General features: G+C 37.7%; 1 protein-coding gene and 1 pseudogene across 2 annotated transcripts in view; both read left to right on the top strand.

The window, feature by feature from the left end:
* Positions 1–17381, top strand: part of AVL9 (AVL9 cell migration associated) — a 91894-nt gene that overhangs the window by 11143 nt on the left and 63370 nt on the right. For both annotated transcript variants that reach the window (XM_028092251.2, XM_088018543.1), the window contains exons 2-4: positions 12435–12555; positions 14275–14360; positions 16711–16782. In XM_028092251.2, the coding sequence (XP_027948052.2) occupies positions 12435–12555; positions 14275–14360; positions 16711–16782 (279 nt within the window). The remainder of the gene's footprint in view (positions 1–12434; positions 12556–14274; positions 14361–16710; positions 16783–17381) is intronic.
* Positions 10041–10333, top strand: LOC114200224 (NADH dehydrogenase [ubiquinone] 1 beta subcomplex subunit 1 pseudogene; annotated as a pseudogene).

A 17381-nucleotide genomic window follows, 5' to 3' on the forward strand; every position in this document is an offset into this window, starting at 1 on the left:
TTTTTAGGGCTGGCTCAGTCCACAGAGCTTGCAACTGTTGATCTTGGGGTTGTGAGTTTGAGCTCCATGTTGGTATAGAGATCACTAAAAAATAAATCTTTAAAAAAAAAGGATTTTTTAACCTTTCTCCTTGTAAAAAAATCACAAAATTCTTCATCCTTCAATACTTTTGAAAGGGCTATTTCGGGGGCACCTGGGTGGCTCAGTGGGTTAAGCATTTGCCATCGGCTCAGGTCATGATCTCAGGGTCCTGGGATCAAGTCCTGCATCAGGCTCCCTGCTCAGCGGGGAATCTGCTTCTCCCTCCCCATTTGCCCCTCCCCCTGTTTATGCTCTCTTTCTCTCAAATAAGTGAATAAAATCTTAAAAAAGAAAGGACTATTTCAAAAACTATTATATGATTTTCTTCATTTAAACTCCTATTTGTGCAGAGCTAGGACTTAGCAAAAATTCTCCATTTGCGGTCTTTCAATTTTGAGCCTTAAAAGTAATAATTGAGGGGAAAAAGAAGAGCTTGAAGAAACAATGGCTCAATCTTTTTTTATGTCCTGTCCTCATGTATTGTGTTAAATAAGCATGGTATCTTCAGAGACATAAAAGCTATAGCTTAATACAAAAACCCAGACATCTCGTGGATGCTAATATAACTTATGTGCTGAAAGCATAAATTTCCATCAAGTACAGTGATTTTCTCCACTCTTTGTAAACAAGTTGTAGCAAAGATTCTAAATTCCATAAAGTATGCCCTAAATATAATTCCTACCTTTGTGAATGATTTAAAAAACTAATAAGAGCTTATACCAATATAAAGTTTAGTCACCATGCAATTTATCATTGCTATTCTATGAAAATATTAGCAATAATAATAGCTGCTGTTTATGGAATGTTTGCTATATACTGAGTACTGTGCTAGGTGTGTGTTTATTATCCCATTTATTCCTCTCAATACACCAAGGTTATATTAGTCTTCTTTTATAGATAAGGAAATTGAGGTTTAGTGGTATTAGATTTTCCTTTTTTAAAAAGATTTTATTTATTTATTTGACAGAGAGATAGCAACAGCAGAAACACAAGCAGGGGGAGTGGGAGAGGGAGAAGCAGGCTTCCCGTGAGCAGGGAGCCTGATGCAGGGCTCGATCCCAGGACTCTGGGGTCATGACCTGAGCCGAAGGCAGACGCTTAACGACTGAGCCACCCAGGCGCCCCCGCAGTATTTGATTTTCTTAAGGTATAATTTATCAATAGTTAAGTATATACAACTTATGGGTGCAGCTTGATTCATTTTTACGTACACACACATCCGTGTAGTCACCCTCCAGATCAAGAGACAGAATTAATTCCAGCACTTCAGAAGATCCATGCAGGCGTTCCCTCCTGGTCATGACTTGCCTGAAGGTTACCGCTCTTCTGACCTGTGTCACCATAGATTTGTCACTAGTGTCTGTATAATATATTTGTATGCCATCCTGACCCTTTCTCCTGTTAATGGACATGTGAGTTGTTGTTCCCAGTTTGGGGATATTACAAATATAACAACATTTTACTTTAAAATTTGTGTTTTTTTTTAAACTATCAGGTTTTAAAAACGTTTATGAAAGTTGGTTTTTTTCCCCATGTAGTTATACACATTTGTGCTATATGACCAAAGTGTTTATTTTACTTGGAACCTTGGATAATATAGGAGTCCTGGATTTCTGTAACATAAAAGACCTAGAGAGTCAAATACATTTAAGATCCTTCAAAACTATTTTTTACTTCTAAGTAAGAGCTCATAATTAGTAAATACATTTGAAGCTATCTTTACCAAGCTTTACATAAAGTAGCACTACAAAACTAATCTGGTATTACTGGAAATAAATGGCACTTTATTTCTCTGAAACACAAACTCATTGACTCCATATCTGATGGCGTTTCTGATTTGTTAGTTGTAGGTCTGCAAATAATGGTATTTCAATGAATGCCAAATCCTTATAATAATGCTGTTTATTCTCAGATATATTTGAAATGAATGGAGATGAATACTTACTAGTAGAGTTTCTCAATTTCACTCTTCATATGTAAAGATTTTTCCTTTCTGGAAGAAATAATTTTAAAAAGAGCATGGCTCTGTAAAGTCTTTTATAGACTTTTAATTGGCTATGTATACACAGTTTAATGTTAATGAACTTGTATGTTTATGTAAAGTTTCAGTGGTTTTAAAGTAGAAAAACAGGATATTGAAGTCTTAATTTTAGTTCTTCCAAGTGCCTTTAGTATGAAAATCAGCTTTCCTCATATTATGTAGTTAATATTGATAAACAAAATGTCATGTTCTTCCATATAATAGAGTCTTTTTTAAAAAGATTTATTTATTTGAGAGAGAGAAATTCACAAACCTGAGATCAAAAGTCACGTGCTCTTCTGACTAAGCCAGCCAGGCACCCCTAAAAAAGTTCTCTATTTAAATTAAAATACACATCATCTGTTTTCTTGTTCATAATCCAAGTACCTCAACTGTTTTTTTTTTTCTTTTTTTTTTCTGTTTACAGTCTTGAGGTCTTTTATTTTTTTTTACACTTATCCTGCCATGAATTCTTAGGGAATGGGTTCCAGCAGCTCAGGCTCCTTTCCATTGGTTTTCACAAACTGGACTTTTCTGGGTGGAGCAGGCTGGCACGCACTTCAGTTGAACCCAAGTACCTCTCTCTCTGGCTTCCTTTTTTTTTCTGATCATTTTCCTTCACATGCTTCAGGAAGCTATCTTGGATCTTTGAGTGCTTAATATGCTAGGTACTTAGGGCCACCTGGTTGGCTCCCTCCGTTAAGCATCTGATGCTTGATTTCGGCTCCTGTCTGGATCTCAGGGTCATTAGTTCAAGCCCTGTATTGGGCTCCATGCTCACCTAGAAAGAAAAAAATATGCTCAGTACTTACATTAATTCTCTTGGCAAGAATCTTGCCCTTGTTTGTTTACAATGCCAACAGCATGCTGGGTAACACTATAGGCTCTTTCAGTGTTGCCATGGTAACATTTGTGGGGCATTCAGTTTTGAACAGTGCCCATTCCCTTCATGTCCACAGCATCACCTTTCTTGTAGATTTGCATGTATGTGGCCAAAGGAACAACTCCATGTTTTTGAAAGGCCTAGAGAATATAGCTGGTGCCTCTCTTTTTCCCTTTGTGTTGGTCATTTTGGTGAATTACTGGAAGATGACAGTTCTAGTCAAAAGGCCCAAGTACCTCATCTTAAAGAAATGTGGAATAGTATAATAGTTCTTTAATTCTAGAAAAAATGGGACTGGCAGCCTTTATTCACTTAAAGATATAAAAGCACATGTTTTAAACTAAGGTACTTGTTTCATTTAATTTTTGTTTTGTTTCCATTTAATTTTAAAAACAATAAAACTTGGTTTTAATTGGCAGGTCTCAGTAGTACCATTGCAGTTTTACAGTATACACTTTATTTTTCTAGGCATCCAGTGCGCTCATGAAACTATAAAATAATGTATCATGCTGAGGTAGAGGAATACTAAGCACAATCTGTTTCAGAAATAAACAGCTGACAAGTATAGTCATTTGCCAACTTTTTAAGAGACTAAAGAGGTAAAGTGCCAGTTCTCTTGTAATGTTGACTCTTCTAGAGATTTCGCAAAGCAAGTAACTTCAAGAAGACATGTCTTCTCCATCCTGGGTTTTCTTTAAAGAGAAAAACATGACAAGGCCTTGACTTTGGTACCTAAAATGTTTTAACTGTTAAGAAAATAAACAGCTCTGCTTCTGAGTTAAGGTGGGTGGAATCCCTGAGGTGCCTGGAAAGGGAGTAGAGGCAGAGCAGCTGACTCAGCATCTCTAGGAAGCATACTTCTTCTGCCATCAGGAGCACTACACGTGTGTTTAATTTGTGTGCTCTTTGGCATGGTGGCTTCTCTTAGTTGTATGGTTCTCTACAGTGGAATGGATGTTTCATTGTTAGAAAGCAAACAGAGGGTACTTTTGAAGTATGCAGAGTTCACACCAGGATACTGTGTTACTGTTCTGTTGTTTTCTCAATCTTTTGTTTTTGAGGACCACATAAATGCAGTCTGACTAATGGACACTTTTTTTTTTTTAAAGTAGGCTTCATGCCCATTGTGGGGCTAGAACTCACAACCCTGAGATTAAGAGTCACATGTTCTACTGACTGAGCCAGCCAGGTGTCCCTAGGGGGTACCTTTACAGTTTGATTTGTAAACTCTGAAAATGAGTGGTAAATTTTTACCATTCAGGGTGTGAACAAACATTACCATTACTTACATAGTTCATTTAGCCTTTAGAAAAATTGCCTTTTTACTCCTTGTGATTAGAGCATCTTTATTCTGCTTTTACGTTTTAGAAATCAGCCGTTGTCTCTTCCCCCCTCTTCTTCTATAACCATGGAAGTATGTAAAATGCTACTACTAATTGGGATAAAAATAGACTCAGTCACGTGAACATGAGTTGACAAAGAGATATTTGACATTTGCAGGATTTAATAACGTTACCTTTTGGGGAGACATCTGGTATATCTGTCACACACAGTATGTTCCGATGTCCTACTAGATCTTTTTTTTTTTTTTTTTTAGAGGTGGGGAAGGGGCAGAGAGAGAGAGAATCTTAAGCAGGCTCTCTGCCCAGCTCCACTAGAGGCAGGGCTGGATCTCACAACCCTGAGATCATCACCTGAGCCGAAATCAAGAGTCCGACACTTAATCAACTGAGCCACCCAGGCACCCCCAGATACTTTTTTTGATCTCAAATTTAACTTAAGAGTTTGGGCTGTGAACTTCCATTATTTAATAGTAACCCTACTAGATGATAATCATTCTGTTTCTTTTTTTTTTTTTTTTTAAGTCTTTGGAGATTTACTTTGGTTTTGTCAATGATTTTTTTCACATAGACTTAGGGCTGCCATATACACCTGTACAGACTTTGCACAGCGTAGCTGCAGGGAGAACCCTTCCCATAAAGTGTACGGTTGGTGGTTCCCACTGGAGTTGTGCAGTGAGGTAGCTTACTATAGCTACCTTTACTTTTCTTTTTTTTTAAATTAACATGTAATGTATTATTTGTTTCAGGGGTAACTACCTTTACTTTTCATGGTATTGCTTAGTTTAATTAGCATTATGGTCTAAATTGCCTTTTGATTCAACTGAGTATTTGAGAATCTCAGGTAACTTCCATGAGAATTTCTCTTAAGCCTCTGTGCCATGAACTGTATCTGTCTGGATTATTTTGGACATATCCAAAGGGGAGTTTATAGAGTATTCAGTATTCAAAATATGAAGATTATACGATTTAAGATTTTACAGTCCCAATGATTGGGAAATAATGGCCTTTGTTTTGTTTTCCCCAGACACCAACTGGGTATCCTACAATTCAATCCTATTCTGCACTAACTACCCAGAGTTAGTGTCAAACTCCATAAGTTTAAGGACTCAGTCCCCCAAGATACCCTCACTTGAGATGCCAGGCCTGAGTCCAGTTTAGCCACAAATTCAGGGGTTTTCATGGCCCCGTCTCAGGTTCTGTAATTTGCCAGAACAACTAGAACTAAGGAAAATGCTGCTTACCTTTACTGGTTTATTATAAGGGACACAACTCTGGAACAGCCAAGTGAAAGAGATGCATAGGACCAGATGTGGTAGATGGGGTACAGAGCTTCCATGCCCTCACTGGAAATGCTAGCCTCCTGGCACCTCATTGTCTTCACTAACCCAGAATCTCGGAGTCCTATTGTTTAGCGGATTTTTTTTTTTTTTAAGATTTTATTTATTTATTTGTCAGAGACACAGTGAGAGAGGGAATACAAAGCAGGGGGATTGGGAGAGGGAGAAGCAGGCTTCCCGCTGAGCAGGGAGCCCGATCCCAGGACCCTGGGACCATGACCTGAGCCGAAGGCAGACGCTTAATGACTGAGCACCCAGGTGCCCCTGTTTAGGGGATTTTATGGAAGTTTCATTACATAGGCATGATTGATTTAGTCATTAGTTATTAGTGATTGTACTTAATCTCCAGCCCCTCTGCCCTCCCTGGAGGTCTGCCTTTCTGGTGACCAGGCCCCATCCTAAAGCTATTTAGTAGACCGACCACTACCAAGTCCCCTCATTAGATACACCCAGGTACAGTTGAAATTGTCTTGTAAATAACAAAAGGTGCTCCCTTCACTCAGGAAATTCCAGGGTTTTAGGAATTGTAGGCCCAAAACCAAGGGCAGGACCCAGTATATATTTTTTATTATGCCGTACTTGAATAGTACTAAACAGTTTATAAAGATGTAAGAAGAAAAAAAAAACCTAGAAAAAAAGTTCAACAATAGAGGATTGATTAAATAATGAAACAATACTAAATCACCATGAAAATTGTTGTATATGTATAGATACAGAACGGAGTTTGTGAACTGTTTTGAACTTGATTAGCATCTTCAGCAGTTTCCAAATGCAAGAATTTAGTGGTAGCAAGTAACACCAGCAGAATTCTAGAGAGCTGACAGCACAGTACAGGCAGTGTACAATTTATGAGAAAGTTGTGCCCCAAAAGTTAGCTGTTTGAAATTTTGAATACATTCTACCTGTCAAGAAACAAAAATTCAACTGAGTAAATGTGAGGATCTAATTGGCTTGGGATGCCTGGGTGGCTCAATTGTTAAGCATCTGCCTTTGGCTCAGGTCATAATCCCAGGGTCCTGGCTCCCTGCTCGGTGGGAAGCCTGCTTCTCCCTCGCCCCCTGCTTGTGTTCCCTCTCTCGCTGTGTTTCTTTCTGTCAAATAAAAGCTTTAAAAAAAAAAAAAAAAACTAATTGGCTTTATTAAGTGATTTGTTGAATTGGGTAGCATCCCACCTAGCAAGTAGGGGGAACTCCAAGGAGTTGTACAAAATGGAAGGATTTTATAGAAGGAGGGTAGGGCAAGTTATTAGCAAAAGAGAAGGAAGGATTGTTCCAGGGCCCGGTCACTTTCCCTTGGGAGAAGGGGGGGGTGTTCTCTTAGGTAAATCACCTCCTCTTCCTTTGTAGGGAGAGAGAGGGCCCATATGACAGATTACCTCATAGGGTACTGATCAGAAAGTTCCAGACTCACTAGTTAAGACTACATTTTGTGGGGAGGTTGGAATTTATGGTTAAGTGTTAGGTGTTTTTTTTTTAAGATTTTATTTATTTATTTGACAGAGAGAGACAGCCAGAGAGAGAACACAAGCAGGCTAAGTTGGGGAGAGAGAAGCTCCCTGCCGAGCAGGGAGCCCGATGCAGGGCTCGATCCCAGGACTCTGGGATCATGACCTGAGCCAAAGGCAGATGACGCTTAACGACTGAGCCACCCAGGCGCCCCAGGTGTTAGGTATTAAGCCGTTTGGTGACTTGGCCTAAGTGGCTTGGGCCTGTGGGTTTCCTTTTAATACCCCAAAGAAACAATATTATAAGTAATCTGGGCCCATGTCAGCCTAAAGCCAACCTAATTTTACCCATGGAATTCTTGGAGTATATGTAGTATCTACACTTACAACAATTTTATGAGTTGACTTCATTTTAAGTTCCAACTAGAGTCACCCAAAACAGATCTTCATTCAGTAGAATGAGGAGTTGAGAGAATATATTGAACATAGCAAACAATCAGATATTAAACTCTGGCTGTTGGTAACTTGTTAAACTAAGTCTTCAGAAAGGAAGACAGATTTCTATATCTCCCTTTGTGTCCAAAAGGATAGAATGGAAATAAGATTTCCTTCAAAAGCTAGGAGCTATTTGTGGTTATCTTTTTTTTTTTAACTGTAAAAGAAATGCATATCCATTTAAAAATAAATGCTAGTTTACTTAAAAGTAATGATAATCTCAACTTATTGCCAAGTGATGCAGAAAAAGTGTGTGTATACACATGCAACACAGATAAAAGCACATGTGGCCAAAAAATTAGCAGTTTGTGAATATAGATGATGTTTATAAGGTTGTTTATTTTCTTTCAACTTCTCTGTAAGTTTGAAATTTTCCCAAAAAAGAAGATGGAGATTAAAAAAAAAAACAACAAACAGGAATAGTCCTTTATCTCCAATTCCCAATTTTAGTATGTGTGCTGCCGAAGCGAAGCACCCTTTATCTCCAATTCCCAACCCTATCCATTCTCCAGAGGTAAACTGTTAGCAGTCAAGCTTGTATCTTTTCAAGCAAGTTTTTAAAAAATTCATTTAGAAAGATACAGAAGTATAATTTTTTGCATAAATGGAATCATAGTATACATAGGATTATACTGTATTTACTGATATTCTGCTTGCTTTTTAAATTTAACAGTATGTACTGGTTTTCTATTGCTGTGTAATAAATTACCACAAACTTAGCGACTTAAAACAACACAAATAGAGTTTTGGAGATCAGAAATCTCTCTGGGCTAAAATCAAGCAGGGCTGTGTTTCTTCAGGGCACTTAGGGAAAATCGATTTTATTGCTTTTTTCCAACTTTTTAGAGTCTCCTCCAGTCCTTGGCTCATGGTCCCCTCCTCAGTCTTCAAAGTATCTTGAAGCTTAGCATCTTCAGATATCTTTGACACTTCTCTCTTAAAAGGACCCTTGTGAAATCAGTGGGCCCACTTGAATAACCCCCATCTTAAGATCTTTAATTGTGTCTGCAAAGTCCCTTTTACTTTGTAAGGTAACATATAGACAGATTTCAGGGATAGGACATGAACATCTCTGGAGGGCTCTTATTTTACCTACCACACTGTATATCATACCTAGCTTGCTTTATCAGTATATGTGAATCTAACATTCTTTTTAACAACTGTATAGAACTGATGTAAAATTTATGTAATCACTCTTATGAATATTTAGTTTTCTAATTTTTATGTGACAATAAATCCTACTAGGAACATTCTTGTACATATCTGTGTGAATATATCAGTGTACCTGCGGGATAAATTCCTAAAACTGCTGGGTCAAAGGGTAAATGTGTTACTGATTTGATAATATTGCCAAATTGCCTTCCATACTGTTCTACCAGTTCACCTTCCCATAGCCACACCTATTTATTTCCCCATACTCTTGTAAACACAAAATATTAATAATCTTTTTCATGTTTTTAATATAGTAAAAATTTTATTCCAAGTTGCATTTCCATCATTAAAAATGAGGTTGAGCATTATTGTATTACTTTCTTTTGGAATTTCAGATTAAACGTTTTGGACATAAAGAGCAACATATTTCATGATGGACTTCTGAGAATTTGGGTCCATGATGTTTGTATTTATTTAAAAGCATGTTTACACTATACTAAATGTTTTTTAAATAAAATAGCTATACATTAAGGTCAGTGGCTTCCCAAAAGAAAACATGTTGTAATAATTACCAAGGCTTCTTAATAAGTAAGTGTATATTGGACTTTGTTATTGATTACAATAAAACACAATAATTTATTTCCTTGTTTCTAGGTTTTGTTTTGTTTTTTCTTGGTGTTGAAGTAATTCTGAATTTTTTTTTTAACTCTGTAACTACCAGCTTCATAGTATCAGCTTTGAATAAGTCTCCATTACCTCTTTGTCACATTCTACTTTCCTCCACACAATATGTGAAATCTCTGTGATACATAGAAAAGATAGAGAAATGCAAAATGTAATTTGAGATTATCTATACTCAGCCTTCAGCTAACTGATCTTAAATGACTGATCTCTGAGAGAAAAGTTATTCCATCCATAACTCAAACCTTTTAAAAATCCTTTCAAACTGAAAACAATGGTTGCTTCTGAAGGTAGGGGCAGGAAGATGACTGGGTGGCCAGAGTGGTAGTGTCAAGGGTGGGAGGGAGTCTTCTTAGTGTATAGTCCTTCTTAGTATTTTTAAAGATTGTAAATATGGACCTAGGTCACCTATTTAAAAAATCATTTTTAAAGCTCTTTTATAATTCTCCTGTGACTCAAGTGGCAGCTTGATTCATTCCATTGAGGTGTGGGAATATGAGCCTCATATCTCTCCACATTAAAGGTAGGATCTAAAAGTGATTCTTGGGTCGTCGCTGCCCTTGGTCGTGGGGTCGTTTTTGGCGTCAAGGCCGCAGCACTCAGGATGAACATAATTCAGATTGTTCGTGACCACTGGGTACATATACTTGTGCCCATGGGGTTTGTCCTTGGATGTTATCTAGACAGAATGATGAAAAGCTGACTGCCTTCCGGAACAAAAGTTTGTTGTTTAAAAGGGAATTGAGACCCAGTGAAGAAGTCACCTGGAAGTAAAGGCCCCCATGACTGAATTACAGAATGTTCATATTTTAAAAATTAGGAGAGAAATAACACATTCGTTATTTAGTTTGAAGTGTGATTCTTTTTATGCCGAAGCAGTCTTCTACATTTCAAGTAATAGGCACACTTAGCTTAAAAATAAATTATTGAGTACTTGGAAAAAAAAAATAAAAGTGATTCTTAATCTCAAATTCCAACTTTAGTGTATACAGTTGACCCTCGAACAATGTGGGGGTTAGAGATGCCATGTATAACTTTTGACTCCCCCAAAACCTTACTAATAGCCTGTTGACTGGAAGCCTCGCTGATAACATGAACAGTTGATTAATACATATTTTGGATGTTATTTGTATCATATACTGTATTCTTACAATAAAGTAAGCTAAAGAAAATGTTAAGAAAATCATACAGAAGGGAAAATACATTATAGTACTGTACTGTATTAAAATTTACCTGTATGTGGACCTATGTGGTTGAAAACTGTGTTCAAGGAGCAACTGTATATTACTACTATTGCAGTATAAATTCCTGCATAAATATATTTTGAAAGAAAATTAAATGTAAATCACCTAGAACTTATAAATCAATATGATAATCCAAGTCCCATGCGTTTAATTCTTCCTTCCTCTCCAAAAGTCTCATTGAAGTAACAAAAAGAAATAGAAACACAGAGAAAATGCTGATAAACTTGGGTAATCAGAAGCTGAGGGTGTATACTAAAAACTTTATTTCTAAAGGACACAGTGTTGGAGAGATTTCTTTGAACTTTTCATTGATCGGTTCTCAATATTTAAAAAAAAAACCTGAAATGTTGATTAATGCTCGCCCATTCAATCCTCCTGCCAACCCCCATGAAAAACATAGCTCAGAGCTACAAGTATTGTGAGCAAGGGAGCCAGTTTTTTTGTTTTGTTTTGTTTTTTTGTTTTTTTTTGCAAGGGAGACAGTTGATGGGAAGCAAACCTAGACCTTGGCTCACACTTCTCAGGCTTCTTTGTTGGACCTCCTCTACTCAATTCAGTAGGATGTTGGTTTTTCTCAGGGTTTCATGGCTTCAATTACCATCTATTTGATGATAGTTCCCAAGTGTAAATCTCCAGGCCAGTCACCACCACTCTACCCCCTATCTTCCTTTGCACATTAACATCTAAACACCTTTAAATCAGAAAGATGAAAAGACTTACAAATCTTTCCTCTTTTCATTCCTTTTTTCTTTTTCCTCTTATGTATAAGCAGGTTTGCTGATAATGCCAAATGGCATTAGTAAGTGTGGCTTATCCTTACATCTGTCATTCAGAGTTTAAAAGTATTTTTGCCAGGGGGCGCCTGGGTGGCTCAGTTGGTTGAGCATCGGACTCTTGATTTCGACTCAGGTTGTAATCTTAGGGTCATGAGATCCAGCCCTGCTTTGGCTCTGAGCTAAATATGGAGTCTGCTTGGGATTCTCTCTCTCCCTCTGACCCCCTCCCGACAGGCACTCTCTCTTGCTCTCTAAAGTAAATAAAATTTTTTTAAAGATTTTGTTAATTTATTTGCTAGCGAGAGTGTACACACGTGTGCAAGAGAGAGTACAGAGGGAGAAACAGGCTCCCCAATGAGCAAGGAGCCCAATGCGGGGCTCGATCCCAGGACCCTGGGATCATGACCTGAACCGAAGGCAGACACTTAACCGACTGAGCCACCCCGGCGTCCCTAAAGTAAATAAATCTTAAAAAATTATTTCTGCGAGGGCTCCTGGGTGGCTCAGTCAGGCTGTGGACTTGAGATATTGTCTCAGGTCATGATCCCATGGGTCATGAGATAGAGCCCTGTGTTGAGCTCCACACAGCGGGAAGTCTGCTTGAGAGTTTCTCCCTCTGCCCCCTCCCCCCATTTGCGCATGCTCTCAATTGCACTCTCTCAAATCAAAAAATCTTAAAGTATTTTTGCGGCGCGCCTGGGTGGCTCAGTCGTTAAGTGTCTGCCTTCAGCTCGGGTCATGATCCCAGAGTCCTGGGATCGAGCCCCGCATTGGGCTCCCTGCTCAGCGGGAAGCCTGCTTCTCCCTCTCCCACTCCCTCTGCTGTGTTCCCTCTCTTGCTGTGTCTCTCTCTCTGTCAAATAAATAAAATCTTTTTTTAAAAAAAGTATTTTTATAGTATTTTTGCCTATCCTGATAGGCAAAATGCTCCCTTTGATCATGATAAAACCTTTTGGCTAACATTGCTTACTATTTTAGGTTGAATTCTCTTACCCGCCCCTGATTCCAGGAGATGGACATGACAGCCACACTATACCTGAAGAATGGAAGTATTTGCCCTTCCTTGCCTTACCAGATGGCGCACACAACTACCAGGAAGGTATGTAAACAATGGAACAATTAGTAGGTGCCTTTTTTTTTTTTAATTTACCAAGACATCTTAGATTCTAAGTATTTTGGTAAATCAAAGGCCTTTGGCTTCTTGTGACTATTCATAAAATATTTTAAATGCTTGTTTGGAGATGACTAGTCATGCGCTGGAAGATTTCCAGAGGAGTGCTGGGCTTATGTTGGTAATGTTAGTGAACGTTGGCCACTCTTTTGCCAGGAGCCCTGGCCAAAGTAAGTGGCCAGATTAGGACGTCTGCTGCTGGTAGCACTTCCTACATTCATACCTCAGACTCCTCTCGGAGGGAAACTAAAGGGCTTACCTGTACTGGCTACCAATTGACTAGGGCTCTAGCTGCAAACTTATTAGGTTAGTACTCCAATGCCTACCTGGGATTGCTTCTCCACCCCTGGAGCCACTGCTATTGCAGTGCTCTGCTTAAGTTTACATGTAAGGGGTGGCTGGCTGGCTTAGTTGGTAGAGCGTGAGACTCTTGATCTTGGGATTGTAAATTCAAGCCCCATATTGGGTGTAAAAAAAGTTTGCAGATAAGAGGAACATGTTAACACCCTCAGAGAAAAAGCAATGCTGTGAAATTACTGCTGAGTCTCCTATGACCCTGTAAATGAGTGCTTTGGCTCAACAAAGGACGTTTTATTATGGCGTGGACTCTAGCAAAACACCAGACTAAACTTGGTTTAATTACCTCTTATACTTAATAATTTTCATATGAAATGAAGCAAATGTTACTGTGCAGTTTAGTGTAAAATTTAAATACATTATTTTTAACCTTGCAAATCTTTTCTTCCTAACTTTTTTATTATGAAAGCTTTTAAACATACAGAAAAGTTGAAAGAATAGTATAGTGAATATCCCACAGATTTTCTTTATATTTATGTGTGTACAGTTTTGCCTCTCCTATTTGAAAGTCTAACACCATGTTGTAGACATTATGACAACTAAATGTTGTAGACATTTAGTTTACCTCTAAATACTTCAGCATGCACTCCTAAGAGTAAGATCATTCCTCAGGATAACTTCCAGTACCATTATGACAGCTAAGAGATTTAACAGTAATTTGAATATATCTAATATCTAATCTATGTTCAAATTTCTCCAGTTAGTCCAAGAATTTCTTGGATCTATCCAAGATTCATGTGTTACCTTTTGTTTGTATGATTCTATACCTCTTTTAATCTGAAATAAAATATTTTCCTTTTAATTTTTTTAATTTAAATTCAATTAATTAACATATAATGTATTATTCGTTTCAGAGGTAGAGGTCAGTGATTCATCAGTCTTACACCCAGTGTTCATTATATCACGTGCCCTCCTTAATGTCCATCACCCAGTTACCCCATCCCCCCACCCGGCCCCCCTCCAGCAACCCTCAGTTTGTTTCCTATGATTAAGAGTCTTTTATGGTTGGTTAAGTATTTTCTGAGCTAAGTGATTGTAGTTTCAATATTAACCTGTTATAATTCAGCCCCTTGGGCTTTTTGAGAATGTGCATGAATGAATGTACGTGGTAAGGCAGTAAGATGGATTCTAAGAAACCAGTGGTTGTGATGCTAGAAGTAGGTATGACATGGGTTCCTTGTTACATCATCATTTTGGTTGTAATTAACTGTATTATAATACTTCAGTTTACATTATTTATTAATAAGGGTAATTCACTTTGGTATTTACATTTTTCTGTGTGTCTCTTAGATACTGTGTTTTTTCACTTGCCACCCAGAAATGGAAACGGAGCCACAGTGTATGGTATCTCCTGTTATCGACAGATTGAAGCCAAGGTATGGTAGTTACAATGAACAACAACAGAAAACACTGGTATTATTTTAGATTTTTATAAACAATTTGAAGTTGTTTTCCCAATAGTACCAGTTTATTCACATGAATGTTTTTGTAAGTTGACATGGGTAACTATAATTACCATAAAATATTTTGTCCATTGTTTTTATATAGTGATACCTAAATTATCCATTTGTCTTCCAATACTGTATTTAAACTTTATAGTGTCCTTGAATTTTCTTTTTCTAGTGTTTGGTATATAATTTAGAAAAATGAAGTGATAATGTATGTTGTTCCTTAAGCAGCTGTTTAGAATTAGGGGAAAATACTTGAGTAGTTTTGAAATACTTGCATGTTATCTTAATTATCTACAACTAAGATTTTGTTAATTCTTAAATTACCTGCCAGCTTAATTCCTGAATTACTATAATAACTCTAATTAATAAATTCACATAAGCCAAGATGGGTAGCTTCCCCTTTCATATGGCTTGCTTCTGAGCAGCACTGGTTTTTTGTGGTGAAGACACTGAGTAAAAATCTCTTGCCTATCATGACATCATTAATACTCTAAAGTAGTGAGTGTTTCTCAACTTCAGCTATACATTGGAGTCACCTGGAGAGCTTTAAATACTAGAAAGGACTGGGTCCCAACCCCAGAGATTCTGATTTAATGTTCTGGTTCTCAGGAGTTTTAAAAGCTCCTCAGGTGATTCCAGTATGTAGCCAAGATTGCAAACCACTGCTCTAAAACAGTGATTTTTAACCAGAATTACTTGGAGACTTTCTTTTTTTTAAATACATTTCCTGACCTTTCCTTTTGCGGTGACTAAATTAGAATCTCTGGGAGTAGGGCCTAGGCAATTATAAGTTTTAAAAGCTTCCTCAGGTGAATAATTAAGTTAATCTTTTAAAATTTTCATTAGCTTTTTTTAATGACCTTTCAAACATGCAGATAAATTAAAAGAATTGTATGATGAACACCTGTATGCCCACCGTCTAGATTCAACAAATGTCAGCTTTGTGTGTGTGTCTGTATTTTTCCCTGAACCATTTCAAAATAAACTGCAGGTGCAAATTCCACCATACCCAAAGTAGTTAACTACTTGAAACAGCCCTTCACACACAGGGCCTAGAATATAGGACACACCTAGTAAATATTTACAGAATGAATAACTGAATTTAAAGATAAAGATAAACCTGAGAGTAAGAGTTAGCCTGATAGCTTTGTACATTTGATTGCTTCATATACTGTTACCCTTAATGTACATTTCTGTGAGATGAACTGAGTTGCCCCCAACCCTTTCTCGGAAATCTGTACCTTTTAGTCTCATCCCCTCTAGGTTGTGTAAACACTAGTAAAATTCTCCAAAGCTGTCAACATTAACAACAGTTGTCGTGCTCTGCATAGCCTTTAAATGGCATTTCATACTGCCTGTCTTCCTCACCCCTTGGGTCTGACCCACTCCACAATATGTTGAGGTTGCCATTTTCTCCAAATTTTTCTATCCTCACCTGATAACCAGAGGGATGATAAGATAGGTATCCAAAGGACCTATAACGTAGGAAAAAGATTGATTCCCTTTGAATGAAAGTGAGACCTGATAGATGAATCCAATCAAGGCAGAGAGGTAGAAAACAGATTGAAGGAAGGCTCTATTCTTAGTTTAATGACTGGTCATCAGTCATCAGTCAGTTGAAGACACTGAGGCCCCTTGGTCCTCAGGACAGGTCCAAAGAGATGTCAGGCAGTACACTACAGAGGGGAAGAAAAGTTCTAACTTTCCTCACAGAATTATCTGAGATTGATCAAATGAACGCTTGTTCCTTACTAGCAGAGAACTTACAGACATCTCATGTAGTCATCCTCAGAATCATCAAGGCATGAGTTACGGCTCAGGGCTGGTCTACAATACTATTTTGCCAGGATAAACTCCAGGCAGCATTGAACCACCTTAACAAAACTGTTGCCAGTTCTTCTGTCTTGGGAGTTTTAAACTAGCCCCTTCTCACCAGGAACAGTAGTCTCTGAAAGGATGCCCATTTTCAAACCAGAATCAAGGACATTTGATTTGCATTATGGGTGTGGCAACTTACACATAAAGTATTCTCCATCATACAGTAAATTCCTTGAGAGTAGGAACTATCTCTCATGGTTACATTCCTAGTGCCACCAGATTCTGGCACAAAGTTTCCTGGCTGACTCATTCAATAAATATTTTCTGAGATTCTCAATAAATTTGGAGTTTAACTAAATGTAAGAAATTTTTTCTACCTCACTGCTATTTTTATATTGAAAGATAATGATTTTTAAATATTTCTATGAAATATTTCTAATGATGACTGTTTACATAGGCATTGAAAGTACGGCAAGCAGATATCACCAGAGAGACCGTTCAGAAAAGTGTCTGTGTTCTAAGCAAGTTGGTAAGAGACCAAATAACTCGTTAATGTGTTTGTTAAATATTCGTGTCAGATTTTTACTTGAGAATAAGGCATTATTAGAATAAGGAGAGATTTATGGAAACAGTAATAGATTAAAATTCATTAGGGGCTCTTATTCTTGTGCATCTCCTCTTTCTCTTTGCCTTTCAGCAGTTTTACTCTCATTTGCACCTCTACCCACAACTAGATAAGACGAAGGAAATCTCCTAACTAGGTATTTGGAAAAGAGGTTGACACTTGACCAAAATGAGGTAGCTAATATATTTCATTTATCCATTTTTATTTTGTTTTTAAGACTTTGGATAAATAATATATTACTAAAACTCAAAATATCATAATCGCTCAGATTTTATTGATGATATAAAAGTACATGACTTTTGCTATGAAAAATTGTAACCTTAACTTGCTCTTTAAAAACTTAAAATTTGGGGACACCTGGGGTTGCTCAGTCAGTTAAGCGTCTGACTCTTGATTTCAGCTCAGGTCATGATCTCAGAGTTGTGAGGTTGAGCTCAGGGTCGGGCTCTGTGCTCAGCAGGAGGTCAGCTTGGGATTCTCTCGCTCCCTCTCCCCCTCCTCGT

The sequence above is a fragment of the Eumetopias jubatus genome, unplaced genomic scaffold, assembly GCF_037043125.1.
Source record: "Eumetopias jubatus isolate StellerSeaLion01/CBP00866 unplaced genomic scaffold, mEumJub1_p1.0 scaffold_14, whole genome shotgun sequence".
In the NCBI taxonomy this organism is placed as follows: domain Eukaryota; kingdom Metazoa; phylum Chordata; class Mammalia; order Carnivora; family Otariidae; genus Eumetopias; species Eumetopias jubatus.